The 23702-nt window shown below is 45.1% G+C and overlaps 1 protein-coding gene across 2 annotated transcripts in view; it reads right to left on the bottom strand.

Moving 5' to 3' along the window:
* Positions 1-23410, bottom strand: part of CHAF1A (chromatin assembly factor 1 subunit A) — a 35130-nt gene extending 11720 nt beyond the window's left edge. For both annotated transcript variants that reach the window (XM_037042595.1, XM_037042596.1), the window contains exons 1-7: positions 23225-23410; positions 20305-20355; positions 18836-19692; positions 6832-6888; positions 4486-4715; positions 4175-4235; positions 3747-3815 (exon numbers count right to left, since the gene is read on the bottom strand). In XM_037042595.1, coding sequence (XP_036898490.1) covers positions 3747-3815; positions 4175-4235; positions 4486-4715; positions 6832-6888; positions 18836-19692; positions 20305-20355; positions 23225-23276 — 1377 coding nt within the window. In that variant the 5' untranslated portion in view covers positions 23277-23410. The remainder of the gene's footprint in view (positions 1-3746; positions 3816-4174; positions 4236-4485; positions 4716-6831; positions 6889-18835; positions 19693-20304; positions 20356-23224) is intronic.
* Positions 23411-23702: the final 292 nt, after the last annotated feature.

Below are 23702 nucleotides of genomic sequence, written 5' to 3'. Positions count from 1 at the left end.
CATTTTCATGCTGCTGAGGTCCTCTCTGAGTTCCTTGAACATCCTTTTAACCAGTGTTTTGAACTCTGCAGCTGATGGATTGCCGTTTCTGAAATTTTGATCTGTCCTTTCATTTGGGCCATGTTTCTTTTTCTCGTTTTGGCAGCCCCCCCTGCGTTTGTTTCCATTTATTAGGTAGAGGTGCTCTGACTCCGTGTCTTGGTAGTATGGGCTACTATATAGTAGGTGTTGTACTGGGTCCAGTGGCACAGCCTCTCCCATTACCCAAGCTGGTTACCCAATGTGCACCACTCGTGCGGGCTGACCCTACCAAGCCCTCTTCTTGTAGTTGAACCTTGACTGCTGTTGGCAGGTCAATGGGAGGAATTTACTCAGGCCAATCAGTTGCTAGGATTGGCTGTGACCACTTACTACCGCCCTCTGTGGAGGACCAGCTGTGCAGGGGCAGGATGGTGGTGCCCTGACATGGTCCATAGCTATCCACTGGATGTACTGACCCTGGGATTTCCGGGTGGTGCAGGCCAAAGTCAGCCCCCACTGTATTTTGTTCATGGCCACCTTGCCCAAGCTGTAAAGCAATTTGAGATGGCTGCTAAGTGTGCCGGCTTGGAGATTCCCAGGGGCAGCCTAACTGTGAATCTAGGCTGGCTGCAGCTAGTGCTGGGCCTGGAGCTCACTGAGGCCAGCTGTTGCTTGTCTGAGAGGCTTTAGGAAGTTGTACAGCAGGAGCCAACGCCAGCCATTCATATGGAAAAGCAGTTTGAGCTGACCCGTAAGCTGGGTTGGGCAGAGTATCTGGGGATCTCCAAAAAAGGTCAAATAGTGTAAAACAGGTTGATGGAGTCTCAGATACAGCACCAGCTTGCTAGCTCAGTGGTTCTGTGGGGGGCAAGGCTCTGAAAAGGAACAATGGCCTCTGCTCGCCTTGATGCCAGACACCCCAGTTCCTGCCTGTATGCCTTTTAAGCAGCTATCCTGGTGCTAGAGCTTAGAGGGAGTGAGTCTGAGTAGGTGGGTCCATGTGTGGATTCTTTTTTTTTTTTTTTTTTGCAGAAAGAAGTATATTTCTTTTTTTTTAAAGATTTTATTTATTTATCTTAGAGGGAAAGGGAAGGAGAGAGAGAGAGAGAGAAACATCAATGTATGGCTGCCTCTCATGCGTCCCCTGCCAGGAATGGGGAACTGGCCTGCAACCCAGGCATGTGCCCTGACCGGGACTCGAACTGCAATCGTGTGGTTCGCAGGCCCACGCTCAATCCACTGAGCCACACCAGCCAGGGCCATGTGTGGATTCTTTAAGAGGAACTGCTTGGGTCTCTAGCAGTTTCTTCTACGAACTCAACCCACACTGCTTTTTGCAGCTACAAGTTGTGGGGGTGCATCTTCCTGTCACTGAAACCCTGGACAGGGGGAGGCTTGGTGTGAGACTGGGACTCCTGAGATATACCTCCTGAATTTTTACCCACCACACATGGGTATGAAACCAGCCTGTTCTGCATCTGTGCCCCCCCACCAGTCTGGATGGATGTAGGTTCTCTAATTCTACAGCTGTCAGACTTCCATTCAACTTGATTTCTGATGGTTCTGAGTGATGACTGTTTTATATTTTAGTTGTAATTTTGATGTGGTTGTGCAAGGAGGAGAGCCAGGTCTTTCTATGCACCATCTTGACCAGAAGTCCCCAGTGTCCTTAATGCTCCTTGGCGATGCCAACATACACCCCAGGCCAAGAACCAGCTGATTGTTCTAACAAGCAGTACTTGGAATACTGAGCATCCATATGGGAAAGGGCCATGCCCCACACTATGAACACACAGAGTTCCGGTTGAGCTGAGGAACTAGACAAAAAGGAAAACCTGTGGCTCAGTGGATTGAACACTGGCCTGCAAACCAAAGGGTAGCCAGTTGAATGCCCAGTCAGGGCACACACCTGAGTTGCAGGCCAGGTCCTCAGTTGGGGACATGTAGGAGGTGAGCGGTCGATGTTTTATTCCCTTCCCCTCTCTCTAAAAGTAAATAAATAAAATCTTAAAAAAAAAAGGCAAGTTAACAGACTGAAAGTATTTGTGGTGTATATCACCAAGGATGAAAATCCTGGCTATATAAACAAGTCCTAGAGACCAGGACAGAAAGCCAATCCTGTAAAGAAATAACATGGCAAATGGTCCTGACTGGTGTGGCTCAGTGAGTTGAGCATTGTCCTGCACATTGAAGGTTTGCTGGTTCATTACTGGTTGGGACACATGCCTGGGTTGCGGGCTAGGTCCCTGGTTGGGGACGTGTGAGAGGTAGATGATCGATGTTTCTCTCCCTATCTTTTTCCCTTCATTCCCCTCTCTCTTAAAAGAAAAAAAAAGCCAAAATCATAAACATGCTCAACTACACTAGACATCATGAAAAATGTAAAGTGAAACATGCAGGGCCAATGGCTTCAAAGACAGAGGAGGAGGCCACATGCCAAGGAATGCAGGCACATCTAGAAGATGAAAAAGACGAGGAAACAGATTCTCCTCTGGAGTCTCCAACAAGAAACACAGCCCTGCTAAGTAAAACACTATGACTTTATGGCCCTGGCTGGTATGGCCCAGTAGATTGAGCACTGGCCTGAGAACCAAAGTGTCTGTGGTTTGATTCCCAGGCAGTGCACAGGCCTGGGGTGCAGACCAGGTCCCCAGTAGGGGGCGCATGAGAGGCAACCACACACTGATGTCTCTCTCTCTCCTACCCTTCCCCTCTGTCTAAAATTAAATAAATAAAATCTCGAAGAAGAAAAACACTTTGACTTTAGTCCAGTGAAAACTGTCATACTTTGGATCTGCAGAACTGTGTGGTAATAAATTTGTTATGATAAGCTTTAAAAAAGTTATCACATCCAGTGGTGGCAGCGGCAGGTAGAGAAGATAGTATCTTCATGTTTTGGGGAATATACACCAGCATTTCCTTTTGGGAGAGCACCAGGACAATCACTACTACATTCTCACTGAAGTGTATACCCTTGGACCTAGCAGCAAGCCCACCTCCAGGTGGCCACCCAAAAGGCAGGCACCTGTGCAGAGAGGCACGTGAGTGACATTCATGGCACCACCGGTGGGGGGATCGATAGGAGAACGTTATCTATACACAGTGACACCATCCACATCATGAAGCATTATGCAGCAACGAAAAAGAATGAAATAGACCCACATGTATCGACCTGGCAAGAATCCATGTTACAGTGATGCAAACAAAGCAGTAACATTATATATTCAGATCCCGATTTATATGTATATAATTGCACAAATATACAAAGGGATCTAAATGCAGAAATACCTAGAAGGAAACCCTTGCAATGGAGGAGAGAGGTTACCCCTGGAGTACACAGGGAGAATGAAACGGAATCTGGGGTCTGCACAAACAAATGTGGCTTCAGAAGGTGACTGGGTGCCAGACTAGAAAAGAGGAATTCTGGGCTCTTGCTTTATGCTGAATCTTGCTTCCCATCTTGTGTGTAAGTCTCAAGAATAAGGGTTAGATTTTCTCACATCTTCCAACACAGCTCCTTACACAAAACTGTTGCTTTAGAGAAGCAACCTCTAAACACGTGGCTTTTAGCAAATGGCCACTTTTTGCCTTTTCAAGGACATAGGGAGAACTTTAGGGCTCTAACAGAAACAGAAGGTCCCTCTGATCAGAAGATATTCTTTTGTCTTTCCAGGGGAAGAGCCTAACAGCAACAAAAACCAAGGTCAGAGAAAGCTGCTGCTCACCTTGGGGGCCTGTGGAGTCTTTGGTTTCTGGAAGAATCTTGTGATTTCGGCTTTTTCTGCTTTAATGCGCTGCAATTTAATAGAAGATGAGGAAATTAACAGGAACTGTGTGTGTCTGCAACATACAAAGGCCCCTAGAACTAAACCCCAACACTTTAAAGTTGAAACATTATTTCGATGTTAATCTTTAAAACCCCCTCAATCTCTCAGCTGGCTGAGCAGAAAGTCTGGGGCATCAAGCTAGCAGGCATGTGACAGGCCAGCATGACAACAAGCTACAGGAACATATGTACACACACGACAGTCCCTGTGGAGCCTCTGGACCTCCCATGACTTAGGGAACACTGGGGCAGCAATAGGCAAAAAACCCTATTTGTGATAATTCAAGGACCCGATCAGAATATGGAGGTTCTTGGGAGGATGTCTACCTTTTCCTCTTCTCTCAACCGTTTCTCCTCTTCCTTTTTCCTCTTCTCCTCCAGCTTTGCCCTGTGGGACATGAAATTCGGTTTCAGCCAACCAGAGCCTGACGTACACAAATGAAGCCTGTGTTCCCGGACGAGAACCCACTAGTCAGTTAGGAGTCTGCACAGGTCTGGAAGACAGAGGCGGGAGGAGAACGGGGAGAGCACCAGGGCTCTGGCTTCCTCGACCCCTTCGTGGGGAAGATACAGACGGAGAGGGAAGGAGGCAGTGGCCGTGCCCCAGACTGCCCATGCCCCCAGGGGAGGACGCTCACTCCAGGGCCTCCTGCCGCTCCTTGCGTCGCTCCTCCTTGAGCCGCTGCTTCTCTGCCTTCTCCTTTTCTTCCTTCTCCCTTTTCTCACGCCTCTCCTTCTCCTTCAGCTCCTTCTCTTCCTCCCTCTTCTTTCTGGCTTCTTCTTTGACCCGCTTGGCCTCCTCTTTCTGCTTCTCCTTTTCCTCTTTTTTGGCCTGTAACTTCAGCTGCTTGCTCAAACGCTCTTTATCCTGCAGCCAAGACACAATTTGACAGCTATGCCCCCTGCAGACCTCCCAGGAAGGGTCTGGTCGGTATCATGGGGATAGTAAGTTCAAGCAGAAAGGGAAAGAAAGAAGGCACCAGATCTAGGAGAAGACTGATCGATGGTCAAAATCTTTACACAGAAGTGATTTTTCTACTACATTTCCTTCTGTTGTGAGAATTAGCTATTGTGACAGGAACTTATGGGCCATTTAAAATAAGATTCATTTAAAATACCTTCTTTACACATGGAACAGTTAACTTTTTACTTAATTTAAAAAGCTTACGTACCCTGGGCTGCCTGTGCTGGGTGCCCATTGTTCTTTTGAACTGTATTTATTTAATCAGAAATCTGTGGTAAAATAAAGATAAACACAGTTTTGCCTCCCTGTCATTTTTTAAAAGATTTTATTTTTTATTTATTTTTTCTTAGATGGGAAGGAAGGGTGAAAGACAGGGAGAGAAATATCAATATGGGGTTGCCCGTCACTCGCCCTCTAAGGGGACCTGGCTTGCAACCCAGGCATGTGCCCTGACAGGGAATCAAACCAGCGACCATTTGGTTCGCTGTTTAGCACTCAATCCACTGAGCCACACCAGCCAGGCTGCCTCCCTGTCTTTAAACCAAAAGCACTTTTGTTTCAGTCTTCCCCTAAACCATACCAGATGACAGGGGTTATTTTATTTCTTTTAAAGTGAAAGATTAGATGAGGCAGGACAGGACACCAACTGAAAAAAGACTTAAAACAGCAGGGAACAGCTGAGAATGCACTAACAAATACAAGCAAAATATTCACTGTTTTAAATCTTTAAAATTATTGCTTAGGATCTGCAAAGAAGGGTAGATGTGAAGAAAGGATGAAAAGTAATTCGTGTAAGTAAGGAGAAAACAGCTAGCATCTTCAATATTTGCTAAGATGGTCACGTCTTGTTTCAGCACATCAGTCCCTTACTCCAAAGAACGGGCATGTGGCCTGGGGCACCGAGTTATTACAGAATTCACGTAACCAGAAGGGCAGTAAGCCTCTAACACAGCACAGAGTAATTTTCAAGGACCATTACATTCACCACCAAAGATGATCTTCCCAAGGTGAGGAGCCCGACAACACCACTTTTGGTCTGGGTGTATGATTATGCTTTGTCTCGAGAGAATATTCTACCCTTTGCCCTGATAACCCTTTGATTGTTTTAATAAAAGCCATGGAGGCTGTTATTTCGAGATGTATGAATGTTTGCTTTTTGCCAAGTATCCTCAGAATCTTCACTTGACACTTAGGGTACTTAAGATAGTGTCTGGTCTAGATCAAGAAATCAGACTAGCAGCTCCCCAATGCTCATTAAGAAGGCAGAAGGCTCTGGAAATCAAGGTCAATTAGATAAGATAGGTCTCTTCAGCCATATTTGGGTCCAGTCTCCACTTCCACCCACATGTGGCCATCTCTAAAATTGCAGGGGAGAATAAGATAAACTCTAAAGAAGCCATCAAAATCAGACCCACAAAAACCAAAGGCTGCCATAAGGTTGACAGCACAGGAAGCACTGGTGAACCATAGCCAATTCTCACTGGCACCCCTGCCATGAGCTGGCACAGAAAGGGAGAAGTCCACTGGCCCTGTTTTTCATGGTAGTAAGAAAAACCTTGCATGCACTGCTTTGTGCAAAACTTGGTGATCCCTAGATAAGAGAACCCACAACCCTGCAATGCACCACTAAGTAGTAATCACCCATCACTGCAGGGGCCATCAAAATGCTACAGCACCTGGGAAGGAATGGAACTTAATTAACTTTATTTGTAGGAGGCTGCTATGCAAGGAAAGGAAGTAGGTTCATGAGTAGACAATGTTAAGCTACAACTGGATACACGAATATTACTATGATGATAATAATAGCTTAGAGAGGCTACATGCAAAGACAGGCTTCAGCAAAGCTAAAAATGATACAATCTATGATGCCCAGTTATGTAAAATGAAGCAAGAGTCACAATGAGGGTCAGGACAAACTGGGAGAAGTAAAAACTGGGCTGAAGGAAGCGCAAGGTTTTAGCTTATATTTAATGCAAAAAGCACAGCAGGTTAATTTTCTGTATCAGGGAAAATGTCTTACTCTTTGTAGTTTCATCTTGTTCTTCTCAGCAGAACGATTGACCAAGTTCTTAGTTATCTGAAATGAAAGGCATGTATCTTTAAATGTGGGTGGTTTCAGTCACTGTAACACACTGCACAGTCCTGAGGGGGGTGGAGGGAGAAGGAAACAAGAGACAAACACTATTAAGAACTCCTTTGTGGCCCTGGCCAGGTAGATCAATTGGTTACAGTATGTATCATCCTGATACATCAAGGTTACAGGTTTAATCCCCAGTAAGGGCACGTACAAGAAAAAAAAAACAATGCATGCATAAATAAGTGAAACAACAAATTGACGTTTCTCTTTCTCTTTCTGAAAATTAAAAAAGAACTTCTTGCTCTGGCTTGTATGAACTGACCTCCACCCTACAAACAGAAAGGTCACTGGTTTGATTCCTGGTCAGGGCACATGCCTGGGTTGCAGACCAAGTCCCCATTTGGGGATAAGCAAAAGACAACTGATCAATGTTTCTCTCCCTCTCTTTCCCTCTCTCTAAAATAAATAAATAAATAAATAAATAAATAAATAAATAAATAAATCTTTTTTTAAAAAAGAACTTTGCAAAACAAGAAAAATGAAAACCTTTCCAGGTAACCAGTTTCCACCATACAGAGCTCATACATTTTATGATTTCTACTACAAAATATCGCAGAGGAGGGTCATACACTCCAATGACTTACACACGTGTGCATCTGGGGATGAGAGGGGAAATGGGGGAGGGACAGAGACACAAATAAATGACAGATGCCAAACACAAGGAAAACATGGTGAGCTGGAGAATAAAAGCAATGCAGATGACATGCAGTGGTAAGATTTGCAGCCAACTAGAGATGATGCACCCTGGCCAAAGAGGATGGAGCTCTTACAGGCAACTCCCAAGAGAGAATTGTCAATTTTATGTGAATTTTGTAGGTAATATTTAAAAACTAACACTATATGGCCTTGGCCAGGTAAGTCAGCTGGTTGGAGCACTGCCCAGTGAGCCAAGGTTGCAGGTTCAACCCCATATAGGAGTCAACCAGTGAATTCATGAATGAGTGGAGCAGCAAGTCAATGTTTCTTTCTCTCTCCCTTCCTTTCTCTCTAAAATCAATAACAAAAAAATAGCAGCCTGCCTGGTATGGCTCGAGCATCAGCCTGTGAACCAAAAGCTAGCTGGTTTAATTTCCAGTCAGGGCACATGCCTGGGTTGCAGGCCAAGTCCCTGGTTGGGGCACAGATGAGAGGCAACCAATCAATGCCTCTCTCACACATCAATGTTTCTCTCCTTTCGCTTCCATTCCCCACTCTCTAAAAAATAAATAAATAAAATAAACAAACAAACAAATACAAATCTAGATAAAAAGAGAGGGAAAAAAGGAATGCCTAAGGAGGATACAAAAAAGAGAAAAGGGAAGATGAAGGCACAGGTAGACAGACACACTGTGCCTCCTTGCACAACCAACAGAACAACAATTTAAGAACAAAATACAACCAAAACTGACAGAAAGTAGAACTGTACAGAAACCAGACAACTAAGGAGTTAAAGAAGACACATTCATCCAGATGGATTAAAGGAGTGGAGACAGGCAGCCTGGTGGAGAGGAGTCGTGGCAAAGTAGTGGCTGGTAGACCGGGAGGCCCCACATGCGAGTGCAGATAAACCAGGAAGAACAGCCAGGGAGCAACAGACCTTGCAACCTGGGGCCCCAGCACAGGGGAATAAAGCCTCAAACCACCAACTGAAAACACCTGTGGAGGTTGAGGTGGCAGCTGGAGAGACTCCCAGCCTCACAGGAGAGTTCATTGGCGAGACCCACAGGGTGTTAGAACCTACACAAGCCCACCCATCGAGGAATTAACACCAGAAGGACCCAATTTGATTGTGCGTAGTGGGGGAAGTGACTGAAAACCATCAGAGAGCAGAGCAAGTGGCATTGTTACCTCTCGGACTCCTTCCCCACACAGTGTGTCACAACGTAGTGACATGGGTTACCCTGCCTGGGTGAACACCTAAGGCCCCGCCCCTCACTACATAAGAGGCGCAATAAGAAAAAAAAGGCCCAAATGAAAGAACAGAGCAAAGCTCCGGAAAAAAATACAACTAAGCAATGAAGAGACAGCCAACCTATCAGATGCACAGTTCAAAGCACTGGTGATCAGGATACTCACAGAACTGGTTGAAGCTGGTTGCAAATTAGATGAAAAGATAAAGGCTATGCTAAATGAAATAAAGGAAAATGTACAGGGAACCAATAGTGATGGGAAGGAAACGGGGACTCAAATCAATGCAGTGGACCAGAAGGAAGACAGACACATCCAATCAAAAAGAATGAAGAAACAAGAATTTAAAAAATGAGGGGAGGTTTAGGAACCTCCAGGACATCTTTAAACGTCCAAACATCCAAATTATGGGGATACCAGAAGAGGAAGAGCAACAAGTGGAAAATTTATTTGAACAAATAATAAAGACCTTCCCCAGTCTGGCAAAGGAAATAGACTTCCAGGAAGTCCAGAAAGCTCAGAGAATCCCAAAGAAGTTGGACCCAAGGAGGAACACACCAAGGCACACCACAGTTACACTACCCAAGATTAAAAATGAGAGGCCCTGGCTGATGTAGCTCAGTGGATTGAGTGCAGGCCTGCGAATCAAACAATCGCGGTTCAATTCCCAGTCAGGGTACATGCCTGGGTTGCAGGCTAATTCCCAGCAGGGGACTTGAGAGAGGCAACTCTCCCCTCTCTCCTTCCCTCTAAAGATAAATAAATAAAAACTTTAAAAAAAATAAGGAGAGAATCTTAGAAGCAGTAAGAGAAAAGGAGACAACTACTTGCAAAGGAGTGCCCATAAGACTGTCAGCTGATTTTTCAAAAGACTTTACAGGAAAGAATGGGCTAGAAAGAAGTATTCCAAGTCATGAAAGGCAGGGACCTACATCCAACACTACTCTATCCAGCAAAGCTTTCATTTAGAATGGAAGGGCAGATAAAGCGCTTCTCAGAGAAGGTCAAGTAAAGGAGTTCATCACCACCAAGCCCTTACTATATGAAATGTTAGGATTCATCTAAGAAAAAGAAGACAAAAAATATTAACAGTAAAATGACAGCAAACTCATAGTTATTAACAACCACACCTAAAACAAAAACAAAAGCAAACTAAGCAAACAACTAGAATAGGAACAGAACCACAGAAACGGAGATCACATGGAAGGCTATCAACAGGGGAGTGGGAGGGGGAGAGAGGGGGAAAAAGTACACAGTGTAAGTAGCATAAATGGTAGGTAGAAAATACACAGGGAGAGGTTAAGAATAGTATAGGAAATGTAGAAGCCAAAGAACTTATATGTATGACCCATGCGCATGAACTAAAGAGGGGGAATGTGGGTGGGAGAGGTTATGCAGGGTGGAGGGGAATAAAGGGGTGAAATGGGACAACTGTAATAAAATATATTTTAAAGAAAGGAAAAGAAAAATTTAAAAAAGTAATAAAAACTAACACTATGTGAACCAAAACATGTTAGTGGGCTGGATTCCAGTGGGCCACCAATCTGTGCTCTTTGCCTGGGGAAGTTCTGCTTTTTGCAATGCAGAGTGAAAGCTCCAGAATAAAAGATCAACGTGCCAGAGAAGGCAATCTGACCTAGAACCACTGTTCTAGAGCTTAACATCCTCTATCATCCTGCCTCAAACTGAGCATGCTGACAAGGACTTCCCAAGACACATGATTGGATTCACACACCATGTTGGCCAAATGGCACCAGATCAAAATATGAACAGGAGTTTAGACTACTGGCCCAAGCTCTATCCAGAGCAGGGAGCCCTGACAACTAACCCATTAGGTTGAAGGGCAGTGGGGAGTGAGTTCAGACTTGGACAGGCAGCCAAAAAATGTGGCAGAAGTGCAGCTGGTAAACCAAAGGTTCACTTCTCTTCGGATGGCCTGACATATTGACAAAACTATGTAGCTGTGACCCCTCCATCTGGGGAAGCCTCTGCCCTGACTATGAACTCTTACAAAATAAAATAGATCAATAGTCTCAAGAGAGCATCCTTTTTAACTGACATACCAAGTTCTTTCTGGACTTAGCCTTTTTATAGAAAGGGTTGAACAGTCAGTCACCTGAAAGCCACGTGTTGGCAGGAACTGAAACGCTACTGAGACTGTGCCCAAGTGAGCATGTGCCAAAGGAAATGCCAGCTACCAAAACCATCTCCAAGAGCTTAAAAAAAAGCACCTGCCTGTTCAGAATCCACTTTGCCTGCCAAATCTATGGGCTTCCCCCTCCACGGTAAAGGATTTAACAGCAGAATTTTTACTTTGCTATATCATTGCTCTTTGTGTTCAAAGATTGTAGTGAATGTGATTGACAGGTTCCCATATAAAAGTATTTTGGGGGGAGGCCAAGAGGGCATATTTAGTCTTGCCCATACTCGTGGAATTTCAGCTGCAGAATCTAGTGCCTTTCACATTGTTTCTTCTTTGCTGTGAGTCTGGGAATACTAAAGTTAACATGACCATCAGAAGCCTCCTTAATGATATCCAACAACCTCAGCAATGACAATGTAATATAAAACCAGTATCTCTACTGGCCCTGGCTACATAGCTCACTCGGTTGGAGCACTATCCAAATATGCCAAGGTTGTGGTTTGATTCCTGGTCGGGGCCCATCAAATGAATCAACAAATGAATCAACAAATGAATCAACAAATGAATGTGTAAGTGGAATAATGAACTGACATTTCTCTCTCTCTCTATATATATATATACATAATCAATCAATCAATCAATCAATAACATACAACGAGACCAGTACCTCTACTGCTTCACCAGACATCTGGGCGGACCATATTGATCCGATACAATTTTATCTTTATGACTTGGCACAAATATCTATAGAACTCTCTTAAAATCATGTGCCAGTCCTGGCTGGTGTGGTTCAGTGGATTGAGTGCCAGCCTGCGAACCAAAGGGTCACTGGTTCAATTCCCAGTCAGGGCACATGCCTGGCTGTAGGCCAGATCCTCGGTGTGGGGCGATGAGAGGCAACCACACATTGATGTTTTCTTTCTCCCTGCTTTCCCCTCTCTCTAAAAACAAATAAAATCATTAAAAAAATGTGCCATACATTTTATCTATCTGGAACATAACTGCCAAAAACATGACCCAGGGTCCCTGAAACACATACCAACTACCTCCAGTCCCAGCAGATTGAACTGTGTCTGCACATTAAAATTCCTGATTTTTAAAAAGATTTTATTTATTTATCTTTAGAGGGGAAGAGAAGGAGAGAGGGAGAGAAATATCAACGTATGATTGCCTCTCACGCATCCCCTGCTGGGAACTGGCCTGCAACCCAGACATGTGCCCTGACTGGGAATTGATCAGTGGTTGTTTGGTTCACGGGCCCACGCTGAATCCACTGAGCTACATCAGCCAGGGCTAAAATTCCTGATTTTATTCAGGAGAATCCTCTCAGAGCCAATTTACTCTGGAGATCTTTAAGATTTAAAGATCTTTGAGATTTAAACTCTTTAAGATTTAAACTCTTTAAGATTTAAACTTAAAGCAGACAAACAGCAAACGACAGGAGGAGACGCTGGTTTGGATGGGCTCAGAAGCAGCATTTAAAAAACCTGCCCTGGCTGGTGTAGCTCAGTGGATTGAGCACGGGCCTGCAAACCACGACTGCGGTTCGATTCCCAGTCAGGGCACATGCCTGGGTTGCGGGCCGGTTCCCAGCGGGGACTCATGAGAGGTAACCATACATTGATGTTTCTCTCCCTCTCTCCTTCACTTCCTCTCTAAAAGATAAATAAATAAAATATTTAAAAAAAAAACAAAAGAACAAAAAACCTAACAGCAGAAGAGAGAAGGCAGAGGGAAAAGACACATGCAAATTGGTCCAGCCGTATTTCAGGGCAAGTGAGGAAAAATTATTCAACAGCAACCTGCAAAGCTACTGACGGAACAGCCTTGGAAAACAAGTAGAAAGAAATTCATTACAATTATTCTTCCGTCAAGGTCGAGAATTAGAGGCAACAGAAATATCCATCAGTGAGGCTGACTTTGTGAAGTGCAGTATATCCACACCATAGTCAGTTAAATACCTCCTCCTAACCCAATATAAAAAATGAGGCATCTTCCATTGAAAAATAAACACATTTACGGTATACATTCACATAAACAAAAAGGTACTGTGTATTCCTAAGTGATCTCTCAAATACACCATAAGTAGAAGATGATAATAATGACAACCTGGAGGACTTCTGCCAAGATGGAGGCGCAGGTTGGAAACACTGTGCCTTCTCCCACAACCACGTCTGAATACAACAAAGGTTTAGTAAACAAAGATGCAGCCAAAGAACAGAAAATTGAACTATACAGAAGTCCAACAACAACAAACCGTTCTACTGGGACCAGTAAGAGGGGCGGAGCCAGCAGTGGAGCAGGGTCGGGCAGGAAAGATCCCCCGACCCAGGCGCGCAGGCAGCCGGGGTAGCAGTGTGGACCCAGTGAGGGTGCCGGGCAGGATGGCCGCGGTCACACATTTGTGCGCAGATAAACCAGCAGAGGAATGAGCAGTGAGACGGATTGTGCAGGCCCCAGTGGCGAGCCCACTGGCAAACCCAGCAGCGGTGGGCTGACCTCGGTAGCACATTTGCATGCAGTGGGACAGACCATGTGGGCCCCAGTGGTGGCCACCATTGCTTTCCTTTGACTCCACCCCCAAATACAGCATCACAACCCAGCAACCTGGGTTGTCCAGCCCTGGTGAACACTTAGGGCTCCGCTCCTCATACGTAACAGACACGAACAGTTCAAAACATGGCTCAAGAAGAACTCAAAGCCCCAGAGCCGATAACTCTAAGCGAAAAAGAAACAGTGAACCTCTCAGATGCACAGTTCAAAACACTGGTGATCAGGATGCTCAAAGAACTGGTTGATTATAGTCAAAAATTAGAGGAATATATGAAGGCTAAACTAATTGAAATGAAGGGAAATGCACGGGAAACCAATAGTGATGGAAAGGAAGCTGCGACTCAAATCAATGGAGTGGACCAGAAGGAAGAACAAAATATCCAACCAGAAAAGAATGAAGAAACAAGAATTCAAAAAAATGAGGAGAGGCTTAGAAACCTCCAGGACATCTTGAAATGTTCCAACATCTGAATTATAGGGGTACCAGAAGGGGAAGAGGAACAGACACAAGTGGAAAACTTATTTGAACAAATAATAAAGGAGAACTTCCCCAGTCTGGCAAAAGAAATAGACTTCCAGGAAATCTAGGCAGCTCAGAGAGTCCCAAAGAAGTTGGACCCAAGAAGGAACACACCAAGGCACATCATAATTACATTAGCCAAGATTAAAATGAAGGAGAGAGTCCTAGAAGCAGCAAGACATAAGGGAACAGTCACCTACAAAGGAGTTCCTATCAGACTGTCAGCAGATTTCTCAAAAGAGACCTTCCAGGCAAGAAGGGGCTGGAAAGAAGTATTCCAAGTCATGAAATCCAAAGACCTACATCCAAGATTGCTTTATCCAGCAAAGCTTTCATTTAGAATGGAAGGGCAGATAAAGTGCCATTTTTCTCAGATAATCTCAGATAAGATTAAATTCAAGGAGTTCTGCCCTGGCTGATGTAGCTCAGTGGATTCAGCGTGGGCCCTTGAACCAAACAACCACTGATCAATTCCCAGTCAGGGCACATGTCTGGGTTGCAGGCCAGTTCCCAGCAGGGGATGCGTGAGAGGCAATCATACGTTGATATTTCTTTCCCTCTCTCCTTCCCTTCCCCTCTAAATATAAATAAATAAAATCTTAAAAAAAAAAAAATTCGGCCCTGGCTGGTGTGGCTCAGTGGATTGAGCATAGGCCTGCGAACCAGAGGATCGCAGTTCGATTCCCAGTCAGGACACATGCCTGGGTTGCAGGCCAGTTCCCGGCAAGGGACACATGATATATTGTGTGTCCTTGGCAGAGGCAACCATACATTGATATTTCTCTCCCTCTCTCCTTCCCTTCCCCTCTAAAGATAAATAAATAAAATATTTTTAAAAAATTCAAGGAGTTCATCATCACCAAGCCCTTATTATATGAAATGTTAAAGAGACTTATCTAAGAAAAAGAAGATGAAAAATAGGAACAGTGAAAGGATAGCAAACTCACAGTTATTCACAACCACACCTAAAACAAAAGCAAACCAAGAGAACAGCTAGATCTGGAGCGGAACCATAGAAATGAAGAACACATGAAGGGTTAGCAACAGGGGAGTGGGAGGAGAAGGGGGGAGAAGGTACAGAAAATAAGTAGCATAGATGGTAGGTAGAAAATGGGGAGGGCAAGAATAGTAGGGGAAATATAGAATCTAAAGAACTTGAGACACGTGGACATAAACTAAAGGGGGGGAATGGTGGGGGAGAGGGTGTGCAGGGTAGAGGAGAATGAAGGGGGGAATAGAACAACTATAATGGTATAATCAATAAAATGTATTAAAAAGTAATAATAATGACAACCTGGGGGAGAAAAGGACAAAAAGGACTGTCATGTTTTAATAATTTTTAAAAAACCCTGAGGATGTTTTTTTGACTTCAGAGAGAGGAAAGGACGGAAGGGGAGAAAGAGAAAGAGAGATAGGGAGAAATATCCATGGGTTGCCTTCCATACGCACACCCAAACCCAGGAATCGAACTTTGTACAATCCACAAACTTTGTACGTGTCCTGACTGGGAATCAGACCTGCAGCCTTTTAGTGTTCAAGATGATGCACCAACCAACCACCTGAGCCACTTGGCCAAGACAAGAATTTTTGGTTCTGTTTTTACAATTTTTACTTATTTACTTTTAGGGTGGGGAAGGGAGGGAAAAACAGAGTGAAGAAAGAAGCTTTAATGTGTGGTTGCCTCTTGCTTGCCCCACACTGGGAACCTGGCCTGCAAATCAAGCATGTGCCCCAACTGGGAATTGAACCGGTGACCCTTTGGTATGCAGGCCAGCACTCAATTCACTAAGCCACATGAGCCAAGACAAGAATTTTTTGTTTAACGTGGAGAATTTAATACTTATAAAATTACAACTATATTGGGAAAAAGTTCCAGCAATCTGGGCTCATCTGTACAGAAGGCAGAAATTCCAGTAATTCAACTGTGTCAACATTTTCATTGTGGAATAATTTGTATACCTCATTGCCAACACACTTGGGAAACGACTGTAATGCCAAAAAGCTCTAATGCTAAATAAAAACTCTTTAAATTAGTCAAAAGACTCGGATTATCTAAAAACATATTCTACACTATTGTTTTTCAAAGTGAGAGTCTCTGGACCTCTGGGAAGGGACAACAGGCCCTGCATTTTAACAAGGCTCCCCACAAAGAAAATAAAACCCCTAAAACAACAACACACAAGAGAGGAGTTCCCAAACACAGAGGCACCGACTCCAGGACCAACAGGGCGCAGTAAAAACCACACTCGTTACAAGGTACTAGGAAGCAATCTGTAAGCTTCCAGCCAATGTCTACAATCTGAAAAGCAGGTGGAGGAAAAATGGAAAAACAAATGTGTTCCCCACAGTGATAGGGATCAGGAAAATCTCAAATGCCAAGGCAGGGAAAGCTGATTAAATTACATACCAATCACAAATGGCACAAGCAAATGAGGAAATCCAGTACTCCCAAAACGTAAGGAGATTAAAGAGCTGTATGTGTATGTGTGTGGCTGGAGGTGGTCTTCAGCTCTGCTCTCAGGAAGTGCTGTCACCATAGTACCCAGATGCTCCCGATAAGCACTCCACTCTCATACCTCTGGTGTCACCTAACATCAGGGGGCTCCATTTCCACTCCTCCCACGCAAGGGCCCACCTGGGGCAATTTTCTGCCACAGGCTCTGGAGCAGCCTAAGTGGTGGTGATGGATCAGACTCCATCACCACTTGCAGTCTGATTTTTTTGCTAAGCTATGAGAACAATACCTTCTAGAGCACTTCAAAACTCGAAGCCTGTGTTAAGAGTAAGAACTAGCATCTCAGATGCAGGATTTCCCAAATTGAGCACATTTGGTTCCTATGCACAGCTGTCTCAGAGCCATTTGGGCCAGTGGACAGAGATATAATCGTTGCATGACAATGCCCAACTATGTGACCTCCCAATTCTCAGGCTTGGCTATGGTCATAAAAATATACTTAATGAAGCTATTACAAATGGAAACTGCCCCAGCTGGTGTGGCTCCATGAATTGAGTGCCAGCCCTCAAAGCAAAGGGTCGCAGGTTCAATTCCCAGTCAGGGCACATACCTGGGTTGCAGGCCAGGGCCCCAGTAAGGAGTGCGTGAGAGGCAACCACACACTGATGTTTCTTTCCCTTTCTCCCTCCCCCTCTTTAAAAATAAATAAAATGTTTTTTAAAAGTTCAATTATAAAATATGTATTTTTAAAAAATGGAAACATGTCCTGGCTGGTGTAGCTCAGTGGACTGAGTGCTGACCTGTGAAAAAAAGGGTTGTCAGTTCAATTCCTGATAAGGGCACATGCCTGGGTTGTGGGCTATGTCCCCAGTTGGGGGTAAGAGAGGGGCAACCACACATTGATGTTTCTCTCCCTCTCTTTCTCCTTCCCTTCCCCTCTCTCTAAAAATAAATGAATAAAATCTTTTTTAAACATGGAAACATGTAATGCCCTGTTCTCCAGGCTAACCAGCTATGAGACATCATGTGACACGTTAGTTCTGTAAAGGATGAGCAGCAGCCTGGAAGGACTTCAACCACCTAGATGGGAAAAACAATACAGATTACAGCAAGAGGGACTCACTCTGCCTCTGAGAGCGTGAGTCACAGCTCAGGCAGAAGTTTAAAAATGTATAGTTGTCTGCCGCACTGAGAAACTTAGAAAAAGCTTACTCTACTCTTGATCTTTTGTGAATCTACAGAGAAAGCCACATTTTCTTATACTCAAGAGATGAAAAACAAGAGATGCAACCTGCCCTGGCAGGGTAGCTCCGCTGGTTAGACGGTCGCCCCAATACGCCAAGGTTGTGGGCTCAATGCCTGGTCAGGGCACATAGAGGAAGCAACCAATGGATGCCTGAGTGGGTGGAGCAACAAACTGATGTTTTTCTCTCTGAAGAAAAAAAATCAGTAAATTAAAAAAAAAGGAATTGTCTAGAAAAATAATTAATTCTTCAGAGATTAAAGTTCAGAAAGTAATCAAAGTTGATGGTTTATGGTCAAATCAAGACCCACCCCAGGATCCAATTTTATATGTAAAAAATCTTATACACATATCAAATCGGAGAAACAAACAAAAATTCCATAAAACCAAAACACTATTAGACACACTTTGGGATTTTCAATTGATTTTTCCGGTTTTACCCACAATACCTCAAGGATAAGTGAGAACAGTGACATTTGCCACTGTGCTGATCAGAAACCAGTGACAAAGCCACCGTTCTGGGGTCCTTAAAACCAGAGCCAGCTTTCTCCTTCTTTTGTTCCTAGTGCTCGGACTGTTTAAGACGGTGGCCATGCTGTCAAGAGCTGACTCTACAGAACTCCTCATTTTAGTCTTCCTGCTGTTTTGGGCTCTCTTCACCAGTGCTGACTCTTTACCACCCACACCCTCACAAGCCTGTGTTATAACAAGGAATGGACGGAGCTGATGCTAACGTCTGACACGGAGGATTACAGTTTCTTGCTTACTGCCATGGTTTCCTAAAGTGGCTAGACTGACCAACCACGAACTAGGTGTGAACCACAAAGGCTACCAAAACGGCCTAGACATACTGGTGATTAAACTAGCCATACACATCTCAGTGTATGGTACATATCACTGAATACCTCTAACAGTCTTTGATATCGGGAAAAAAATCGAAATTCTGCATCAGAAGTTACAAGACTTAGTTTGCTGTCCTACTCACTTGACTACTAACCACAGGAGGACACTGTGTCTCCATGTAAAAAGGGACCGGACTAGAAGTGTCATCGACCCTGACATGCTGGGATTTGGGGAGATACTCACTCTGCGGACAGATGTCGGGGTGGGGAAGAGACTAGGGCTGCTGTGCTGATTTTCAGAAGCAGACCACCCCTCAGGTGAGCTGGTAGGAGAGGAAGAGCTCAAGGACGAATGGCTGAGGACAGAGTCTTCTTCGGGACCAGAGTCCAGCATCTCACTCTCAGAGGGCATGCCCTGGTCCAGAGGGGTCGCAGGAAACTCAACTGCAGGTTTCATACCCAGGATATCCTGCAAGACCACCACGGGCACCTTCCTTTTGAACAAGATGTCCCCGGCTTCACTCCAACCGTCCCGGTCCCTCTCTGAGCACATTCTCAGACCATCTGTCAATGTAAGGCAGCTTTGAGGTGCTCTCTGCCTGTCTCCGCTCCTCTCTGTGCCCCCTGAGCCAGCATTCTCCTCCTCTGTTTTGTATGGAATGGCTACAACAGTCTCCTCAGGAAATGCCAGCTTGTCCCTCTGACTAACCTTCGGCAGCAGCCCCTCACCTTCGGCTTCTCTGACCCCATTTACAGCCTCCTTCAAGGAGGGACAGGCTGCAGAATTCAGTTTACTGTAGGCCACAACATCCTGTGGTTGGTCACTCGAGTCCTCCGTCAAATCGATGACTGTGGTCTTGCCAATATTTGTTTCAACTCTATTTCCTAAAAAGTTATCTAAGGGACCCTTCTCATTGACAAGTTTTGGACTAAAATCTATGTCAGAACCCATATGAAAGTTGTTCTCCAAGTTGTCCAAAGAGGCTTCCATATCAGAGACTTGACTTTGTGCGGAAGCACCTGGAGAGCTTCTGGTGCTGTCTGACCCGTCCTTGGTTTTCTCCTTTGGGGCAAGATTCAGGCGCTTGAAGGGCAGACGAGCTGAAATGAAGAGAGGAGTCTGTCTTTACAGTGCCAAGTGTGAAGAGTGACAATCGATCTGTACTTTAACATTCTACAGACTAAAAAATGATGAACCTTTGCCCTGGCCAGGTGGCTCAGTTGATTGCAGTGTCATCCCGCACACGACAGGTTGCGGATTGATTCCCAGTAAGGGCACACATGCCTAAGTTTGAGTTTGATACCTGGTCAGAGCACAAATGGGAGGCAACCCAATTGACGCTTCTCTCACATCAATGTTTCCCTCCCTCCCTCCCTCTCTAAAAATCAATAAACATATGCTCAGGTGAAGACAGCCCCTCAGCCCTGAGAAATTACACAATATCAATAGTGCTGAAGTAGAGAAAGGCTGCTGTAAAGGCAGTGACCTCTGGATTTGCTCCTGGGAACCTAGGGAAGCGGTAGTGAAATAAAACCAGTGCCCAGGTTTCCAAATATAAAGTGCAATTGTTCTTCTTCCCTCCCATCCTTTTGATACTGCTGCCTAAGACTCCAACAGAAGATCTCTGCTCAAGGGAAATTAAAAATATAATTGAGGAAACAATGAAAGAAATAAATTAGGAACAAATTTTAAAGCCATTCCCAGAAAGTTACCTTGTATTAACTTCTTTACTGGAAAAGCAGGTCTGTCTTTGCAATCCATTGCTGTGAATAAAAAAGTCAAAAGATAAGTTCTTAAATGCTGGAAATAATGAAGCAGCAAATACATAAGTAGCGCCTATTATGTACAAAGTGGTTATCCAGTTGGAGTGACTGCCAGCCTCACCCCAGGAAGCTGGCAATGTCTAGGGACACTTTTGGTTGTCATGCCTTCGGGGAAGGGTGCTACTCACATCTAGTGGGTGGAAGACAGGGATATTGCTAACATCCTACAGGGCACAGGACAGCCCACCATGACTAAGAGTTATCTGGCCCAAAATGTTAATAGGTTAAGAAATCCTACCCTGAACACTGTCATATCTTCTTGGTTTATTTTCCTTGTGGCATTTATTGCTCTGAAACTTATGTTGTTTATTATGTCTCCCCCTGTACAGAATGGCAGCTCTGTGATGGCAGGGACACTTCTATACTGCACCTGGAGCATCTAACCCAGGGTCTGGCACATAGGGGGGAATCAATGAGTACAGTAACAGCAACAACAAAGAGGGGAGTAAGTGAAACTAGTGATGAAAGAAAACACTGTATCACTGACATCACCATTAACAGGGTCTCAAAACATCCACCTTCAATTCAACCAGCTCTATAAAGTTAGAATAGTGTTTTTTTTTCCTTTTAAATAAGAGTTTATGAAGGTAATACAACCTAAGCATTTTGAGCTGGCCAGGCAGAAAGAACTGAAGCATTGTCAACAAATAAGGAAAAAATGTTTTCCCGCACCAAAAAAATCTTAATAATATCAAAGCTGATGCAGAAATAGTCATAAATATCTTTAAGCTCACACCTGCCAGAAGAGGTAGCTTGGAAAAATCTAGTTGATTTTTGGCAATCTATTTATGCTTTGTAAAAGATATATACAAGTAAATATTTTTAAAAAGTAGAGCCCTGGCTGGCGTAGCTCAGTGGATTGAGCGCGGGCCTGCGAACCAGACGATCGCGGTTCGATTCCCAGTCAGGGCACATGCCTGGGTTGCAGGCCGGTTCCTTGCAGGCTAACTACCAGTAGGGGATGCACAAAAGGCAACCATACATTGATGTTTCTCTCCCTCTCTCCTTCCCCTCTAAAGATAAATAAATACATAAAATCTTTAAAAAAAAAAGTAGATCTGGGTTTTCTGAAAAAACTCAGCTGTCCATAGATGAGGCTGCCTTCCCCTCTTCCAAGCTTGAAATCTAAGGTATCCAGAAAGCTCATACCTCCTTTTTACCCCTTTCAATACAGTATCACTCTCGAGTTTTCAGTTACCAAAAACATGGATCCCCACCACCACCCTCAACTGAAGGATGCACAATCTTTAGCCACTTAAACTTACTTTTAGGATCATCACAAGGATTTGTTGCTGTGGCCCTGAGCCACCAGCTTTGATGCAAGCAGAACATAAGTGACCTGGGCCCAGAAGCTACCTCAGGCCAAACTAAAAATGGTCCATCCAGGGATAGGGACTGTTCAAAAGTACACATGCCCAATTAACCCACACTTGCACACAAACTGACCACAGTTCTTTTTTAAAAAAATATTTTATTCATTTATCTTTAGAGGGGAAGGGAAGAAGAGAGGGAGAGAAATATTAATGTATGGTTGCCTCTCGTGTGTCCCCCGCTGGGAACTGGCCTGCAACCCAGGCATGTGCCCTGACTGGGAATCAAATCTTGACTGTCTGGTTTGCAGGCCCGCACTCAATCCACTGAGCTACACCAGCCAGGGCTCACAGTTCCTTATTCTGATATTACATCCCTTCTAACTTTATTTAGTGGTAAACTATCCTTTCACTTTATAATAGTATGGTCATAACAGGTGATGCTTTTTTTAACTTTTAAATAAACATCCCTACTGGGTCAAATGACTGTCCATAACAATCAGTCCACCTAACTTTCTTTATTTGAATTCTACTTTGTAAAATTCCCAAATCTGGAAACAATAACAGCAGCGATTCTGCCAACCCCCGCTCCTGCCCATGCCCTTGGCAATATCTGGACACATCTGGTGTCACGACCGGGGAGGAGAGGTTTCTACTAGCATCTAATGGGTGGAGACTGGGGATACTGTTTGACACCCTCAAGTGCACAACAGGGCCCGGAATGTCAATAGTGCTGCGGTTGAGAAACCTTGAATTAGTCTAGTTAAGGTCCCTGCCAATCTTTAACTCAGTCAACACATACCTAGTGAGCACCTACTATGAGCCAAGCATAGTGCCAAGTGCTAGGGATAAAATGGAAGTCAAGCAGGAAAGAACTCAGTCTAGTTTTCCTTGGTTCACCACTCTATGTTTCCGAGGCCTGCTAGGTGCTGGAAACCCCATCCCAAGACATGGGGAAGAGAAAGGTCTTCACCTTGTATACTCGACAGGACCGAGGATCCGGGAGTCTCAGCTTCCTGACAATACCTACCACCCAGACCTCTTACCTGGGCTTGCTCTGACCTGCAGAAGCAACTGCTCTGTCCCCGAGCCCATGTGATCCTGAGCCTCAGTTCCCCCACCCCGCCACAGGGTCTCTGCAGGGTCAAACTTGCTCAGAGAACACAAATGCAACCTCTAGAGCTGGCCCTTTCGCCTCTCTGGATCTCAGTTTTCCCTCCTGGCGACAATGACCCGTCACCGCAGAGGGCCCTGAAACAACGAACTTCACGCAAAAGCACAGGGGAAATAAAATGATCCCGGCCGCAACAATAACGTCAAGAAGGACGCCTTTCGGATCGCAAGGCCCTTTCTCGGGATTGTAACGACCCCACGAACTAAACACCAGGCGCAGAGAATCGGCCCGGGGCTGGGACGACCTTCTCCCCCCAGCCACTGCCTCGGCCCACACAGGCCGCTCGCCGCGCCCCCACTACCTCTCCGCGCGGGACCGAACCGACCTGTGGCCGCTCCCCTGGCGCCCGGCGCCCCGCATTCCGGCTCCTCCAGCATCGTTCCGGCAGCGGCTCAAGGTCCTTTCGGGCGGCGGAGGCGCGGGCTACGGTCCAGCGGCCGCTAATGCTGGCCCTCCCGCCCGCGCCGCTCCTGCCGCGGCCGCCGCGCTCGTATTTGGCGGGAACCGCAGCGACCCCTGCAGCCCGGGCAACGATTGGACGAGGCTGCGTCACGTGACGTCCCGCCTCGGGAAATGGGCACCAAAAGGAGGATCCTCGCGAGAGCCGTGGCTTCCATTCCTTCCCCATAGCTACCCTATTGATATTCCCGCAGAGGAGCGGGCTTTCTCTTGGCGGCCTGATGGGAAGAAAGTGTTCTGCGATTGGGGACGGGAGGTGTCAAGCCAAAAGATCGACACTGTGATTGGCTAAGTGCGTGGGATAGGGTAGGTCTGTAGGAGGGAGGACTAGGCTTTAACGTCAA

This window comes from Sturnira hondurensis, unplaced genomic scaffold (assembly GCF_014824575.4).
Source record: "Sturnira hondurensis isolate 20B ecotype Veracruz unplaced genomic scaffold, ASM1482457v3 Scaffold0003693, whole genome shotgun sequence".
NCBI classification, from domain to species: domain Eukaryota; kingdom Metazoa; phylum Chordata; class Mammalia; order Chiroptera; family Phyllostomidae; genus Sturnira; species Sturnira hondurensis.
This window is presented reverse-complemented; position numbering and strand designations above follow the sequence as displayed.